The following is a 6,328-nucleotide window of genomic DNA, read 5'->3' as shown; positions in this document are numbered from 1 at the left end:
AAACATAACAGCTATAGTTTCGTAAAGCCTCAAAACCTCAAACAAACATCTAGCTCGCTTAGTAATGATTGTTTTAGTATTATTTATTTTCTATAACAGTTTATAGCAATCATAACAGCGACGACCTTTGACCTTTGCTTTGACTACAAGTGACAGCTTTTGGTCAAAATAGAAAAAAGAGTGTAGTCTCCCCTCCATCCTTTTACAGTGGGTTGCACCGAGATATGGAATCAGAGACCCTGTTCACAGAAGGTTGCTGGTTCGGTCGACGATCGGTCGAGGCTTAAGGTGACAAAAAAAATTACCTCAGTAACATGGAATGCCCGCACATTACACCATATCTCCGTGCATTACCACGTACAGTACGTGCCGCTTGGTGCAAAATAAAAAAAAATATATATATACAACTCACCCATGAAGTCGACTTCCACTACAGTACATGTTAATGTTGCAGGTCAAAGCTGATGAGCAGGCATTGGGGAGAGAACAACAGATAAAGGCCACAAGATCTGGCACAAACTGTTATAATCATCGACACACCATAGCTAACAGCAAAAAGACTTACCACAAATACTGATGGAGAACCATCACGTTTAACCCGATAGGACAAAACTAAAGATCTGTGATGAAAGAAATCAGCGGCTATAGCAACCATGCGTATTCTCACAAAAGCACTTTTGCATCAATCTGTAGACTGACTGTTAAGAGACTCGTACAAATTCCAGCTGCCAACAGACGCAGTCAGCATTTAGGACCAAAACCAAGCAACAGCGACGTCGCAGACCCGTACCAGTCTTACGGGAAGAGGTAGCGTTGAATAATAGTGATAATAACAATTAAAGAAGTGTTGTTCCCCAACCAAAGACAGGTTGACAGCGATTTACAAAATCTACCCACACTTTTACAAACTGAAAAGTGTCTCGATCATGAGCCAACCCCTTCCCCCTCAACACCCGCGCGCACACATACACACTTGGAGGATGCATACTTTATGTTACAACGCGTTTTTTTTTTGTTTTTTTTTTTTGAACCGTCAGTCTTACTGTGTGTATTCTCAGCTCTTATTTGCAAAGCTGTTCATGGCCCCAATGATGACCTGACTACAACACATGATGACCACTTTAGAGGTATTATCAGGAATCAAGCTTAATTTTTTTTATTTGCACATGGACATGCATATTTTTACTGATGTTTGTAACGCCAAGGGTCTAATTATCTTCTTACAACGACGTACAGCATTAGCTTTCGAAACAAAGCCGATTCGATCGACTTAAAACAAAAGCTACTCGGAAACGCGTGCGTTTATTTTAAGAGCGGTTCAGCAAGTAAAGTACATGTACTGATCCGATTAACACGGAAATCTGAATGGTTTTGTTAAAACGTTTTGTTTTGTTATTTGGTCTGTAAAGGAAGCGACGAAGGGATTTTTAAATTTTCTTTTTGTCAACTTTCTTAGGCTGATCCATGGACCTGCCTTTTAACTTTGTCACTGAAGATTAAATCGTGGATCAGCTAAACTGCGTTTCTAACGGTCCATCTATTCTAAAGGAGAATTGTTTGGATAATGGACTCCTCCTCTAGATATGACATAATCTACCCCACATTTTTTGGATTATAGATAGTGCATATATCTTTGCTCTCCTATTCAGTACTGGTAGTTTGAACCCTTTTGTGGTCAGCGAGCTTTCAGTGGATATACGGTTAATGCTTCTAAAACAGATGGTAGGAAGACAAGAACTTATATAGTTGATATGAACAACCGAAAAAACCCGCTCAAATATGCAACTTTATTCTGGACTTTAAATTTATCAAAAGAACCATCTGTCTGGGGATCTCTAAATATATATATACGTCCTCATGGCTGGAGCCAGTGGGGGAGCTTGAAACGTATTCGAATTAAGCCCATCTATGTTGCAACATATAGGACCTCCCGGATATATTTTTTCTCTTTGTGTTTAATTGAGAATGCTGATGTTTAAAAAAGTTTGGATTCCAAAAGCAGAGGGCCGCTCATATTTTGAAAATTATTACTTTCTCGTGAATTAGATGCGAACCATTAGAAAAAAGTTACTTCGATTGCAGTACACTTGTCACGCATGTTTGCATGAATGTTTAACTAATAGTGAAAGTACAAAACATTTTGATATCTCATGAATGCAGAAGGAAACAAAAATATAAACAAAACAACAAAAATTTAAGACGAAATGTGTTTATTGAGTCTAAACTGACAGGTTTTTAAAGTTGGTTTCACATCTGGCATTCTGCAACACTGGACCGTACTCAGTTTCTCCTGGGTGCAGATGATCTTATTTTGTAAGATGACACTCGTACTGGAAAATAGAAATCCCACTTGTTGCAGTGACTATTTATTATATGCAACGAGGGTTAGATATTGCTTTAAGTAGATGGAGTTTAAGGCATTGATTTTACTGAGTGAGACATGCTGAATGACAATGGCCACTCCATTTAAAAAACACTATCCGCCTTTGAAGTTTAAACCACATTTTACATCTTTTTTTACTGGGAGAATATATCTAGAATCTAAATTATGAATAACTATATGTATCGACGAAAAAGAAGAAGATATTTTTTTAATCGTACAATTGCTTATCCAAGAAGTCCAAGGTTGCCGAGGAGGTTGTTGACGACAGAGCCGAGGTCAGTGCCAGAGAGCAGGTTACGGGCCAGAGACTCAACTGTCTGGGTCACTACGCCCAGGTCCTGGTGACAGAGGACACAAGATGGAATACAGATTCTGGTGAAAACTAACGACCTCCAGGTAAGAATTCAGTCTCTCGCGTGGAAATATAGGGGTTTAAAATCACATTTAAACAAAATCCCTGGATAGAGAAGTGTGCAAGCTGACAAATGTTTTAAAAGTCAACCATACGTGGGGGTTTCACAGACAATATTCACATGCGCGTCGTGTTTGAAACCAGAAACAGGATAGATGAATTTTCCTGTGCAGCTAAGAGTTAATTACTCTTAACATTCATGAACAGAAATTCTGAGGCACAGTGTTTTGGGTGACTTTATATTTACAATAAACATTGGGAGGCAAGCTACATGCATGCTCAAGGGATGGGATACTCAGTGAGTATACTCACAGTGCGGAGGGTGCTGACCAGGGGCTCCACAAAACTCTCCACGGACTGGCGAAGACCTTCCAGAAGACCAAGAGTGCGGCGGCTGCGGATACCCAGGAGACGAGAGACGAGGCTGCCCACCCTCTGTACCAAGTTGTCGCTGAAGCCAGAGGTGAGGCGCTCCACTGTCTCTGTTACAACATCACTTCAAATGACATGCTGTGTCATTGTGTATGACTTTATAATTATATTATGATGTTATACGGGGTCCAGTAACTTCATGTTGTATGTGTTTGCCCGCCAACTCTCATGCTGTGGGTGTTTACTCTTGGGGTTCAAAATGAGTTTTACTTATAAATTGTGGGTAGGGATCCAATACCAAAAGGAAACTTACTCTCCAGCTCAGGAATAGATTCCAAGACAGCCTGGGGATCAATGCGACCTGTGGTCAGGTGTCCCACGACCTGAGTAACACCCTGCAGGAATTTTTCGGCCTCAGTTCTCAGTTCTCCGAACGCGGTGGAAAGCTCAGAAGGCAGTTCCTGCTTCAGCTGCTCCAGAGCGTGCAAGAGTTCGCTGCACGCACGATATAACACCATTGTCATCACCATCATTATCCACAACTTTATTTTCAAGTAATTCGTTCTTGTTCGTTAGCGACTTGAGAGGAATGATAACTCATTGTCAAGTTTCAGAGGAAAGTTCTTTTGCATTTGAATTTAGTGTTGTTAAACGTAACCGCACTTTCATAATTTTCGTATATTTATTCATTATATACTACTCATAGAAAGAGATCAGATAAGAAAATATGTTGTCGTCTGTTTCGTCTTAATATCTAGTGGAATGTAATCGTAATTCTTCTCTCAGTATCTACAAAATTTCTGAAGGCTTTAATGAACAACATTCAGATGATGTTAAACAATCACTATAGCTTGCAGAGTTCCCATTTTGAAGACAAATTTATGGTGACTTTAGTCAGGAAAGTCAGTAAGGGTCACCTGAGGTCACGCTTTCCACCTGTACTTCCGGTTCCGCTCTTAGAGTTTGCGAGGTCGCCGAGTTCAAAGAGCAACACTGCAAAACAGTTAAAGTAAAGGTTTGGGTTATACAATGACAAGCATCGACACAAACAGTCCGACAGTCTCCTAAGGAGCATGCCTTAGCGCTTTAGTTTGTTTGGTAACAGAAGAAGTCTGATAAGGTTAGTAGAAACAACATGCACGCTGAGTCGGTATCTATTCGCATGCGTACCAATTTTTTTAACAACCCGAACAATTTTTTTTTTTAATGGTAGTAATAATTGTGGAAAAGAGCGCTGATCTCACAAAGAAATCATTTGAAAATCATTTGGAGCAAGGAATCACTTCAAGTGTTTTTTTCATGCAAAGAAAGAGCGAAGCTGAATACAGATGTATTGGATAAAGGCTTTGTAAAGTATATGTAGCACATATCAATAGTATATATAATATGTATTTAGACACACTTTGTCCTGTCTCCGACAAGAGGCCTGTGGTGGTTGCAGTCACATTGCGGAGAAGTCGCTCTCCAACGTTGGCGAGCGCTTGCAGTGCCGTGTTGCTGAACGACTCCAAGGCGCTGCTGAAGAAGTCCCCGAGCGAACTCAGGAAGGCAGCCTCATTCTTGGGCAGCTGACCAGCGACGAGAAGCAGCACGACAACAACAGCAACCTTCATGGTGGGCAGTTCTGGAAAAATCCGATACTTTTTTTATTTTCTGATTTAAAATGATGCAAAAAGGTGCAAATTATATTTTGCGTAGCTCGGTTCATGATAGTATTTACAGATACTTGCCTCCACACACACAGGTTAAAAGACTCTGGCATCAGAAATTATGAGGATACACTTATAATGTTAGGGCTATAGGAGAGCTGTAACCATATATGGTAAGTCATATTCAGACCTCTTTCTGCGCATTGTGATGTTTAGAAGGCTTGTATCTCGAGAACAGAAACGGAGTAGTCCCTTAATTTTTTTATTCAGCTCAGCCCATAGTAAAAAAAAAAAAAATGGATAAAAATTGCACTCTTGTTGTCATTCCGTCTGTCTTTTTCGACAGAATAGAAAGAAGGGAATGTTGTAAGAATACTGAATGAAAAGATGTGGTGGAGGTAGGGGGTGTAGAGAAAAGGTTATCATCTATTACTTTTGTCTTCATATGACGCAGTAGAAAAGAATGTTTTAAACATTTTTCTGTAATCACCAAACCTTCGTACTTGAAGAAGAAGTTGCTAAATTAAACCCTTCTCCTGAATTACTCGCGCCATATCTGGAAACTCCACATACGTTTTGAAAGTTCATGGGCAGACACAGAAAGTAGATAATTACAGAAATATTTAATGATTGTCTGACAGAAGCTGTCTGTTCAGGTGTCAGTGAGTGTCTCTAAACCCCGTAAGTAAGGTTGTATCTTCCTTCCAATCTTCAGAAAGTATTTCCATTACAGTTCGTCATGGGTTTATTGTTGTCAGGATGTTTTTTTTATTATTTTATTTCTTCTTTTTACTATTAAATAGTTTTGATACTCTGGCAACATGCGAGATTTGTTTGTTACTTTTAAATGTGACGGATAACATCCTATATTCAAACCATCTCAAACGTAGCAAATTCTTTCAACGGAATTTTGTTTTCGTGCGAGAGAAAGTGAAAATAGTTTCTCACCTGATGATCCAATGTCAGATAGCGTGAACAGGTGGGGGTCCTTTTTATACCAGTTTTGCCCAGAATGCAAAGTAAGATAAGTGTCGAATGTGTAAAAGAAAAAAAAGGTACACAGAAGATTAAAACCACCTCCCGTGTCTGCCTCCTTTCCTGCCCAACAAACTTAAAATACTACAGAACGACCTCACGATCGTTAGGAAGCGATAAGAATGACGACTGACGCAATTCTGTGAGGACAAAAAACTGACCCCATGACCAGTAAAGATTTCAGTTGACTGCTGTATCTCATCTTATGACTGCTTTGTGGAAAATGTCGAGCTGGACCCTTGTCCAAGCTGAAGATTAGCTTGTTGTGGTTGTTGGTCAGCATCAGGTTAATACCAATGGTGTAGGACGTGAAGGAAGGGAACCCAATCGAGGAGATAATAGATGAGCTAATAGACTAACTAGTCGGTGCTTGCGAGTGAGTGAGTGTGTGAGTTTGTGCGTGGGTGAGTGGATAGATGAGGAAGAATATAGAGAAAAAAAGAAAAAAAATGAAAAGAACTATCCTGTATATACTCA

The 6,328-nt window shown here is 39.8% G+C and overlaps 1 protein-coding gene across 1 annotated transcript; it reads right to left on the bottom strand.

The window, feature by feature from the left end:
• Positions 1-2,193: 2,193 nt before the first annotated feature.
• On the bottom strand, positions 2,194-5,915 carry LOC112555810. The gene is made up of 7 exons (XM_025224339.1): positions 5,765-5,915; positions 4,570-4,791; positions 4,085-4,160; positions 3,481-3,662; positions 3,108-3,277; positions 2,602-2,721; positions 2,194-2,330 (listed from the first exon to the last, which is right to left on the bottom strand). The coding sequence occupies exons 2-6, from the start codon at positions 4,778-4,780 to the stop codon at positions 2,608-2,610; spliced, it is 753 nt and encodes a 250-aa protein (XP_025080124.1). The 5' UTR covers positions 4,781-4,791; positions 5,765-5,915; the 3' UTR covers positions 2,194-2,330; positions 2,602-2,607.
• Between the last annotated feature and the right edge of the window lie 413 nt (positions 5,916-6,328).

Source organism: Pomacea canaliculata, linkage group LG14 (genome assembly GCF_003073045.1).
Source record: "Pomacea canaliculata isolate SZHN2017 linkage group LG14, ASM307304v1, whole genome shotgun sequence".
NCBI classification, from domain to species: domain Eukaryota; kingdom Metazoa; phylum Mollusca; class Gastropoda; order Architaenioglossa; family Ampullariidae; genus Pomacea; species Pomacea canaliculata.
Note: the sequence above shows the minus strand (reverse complement) of the source record. Positions and strands in the feature narration are given on the sequence as shown.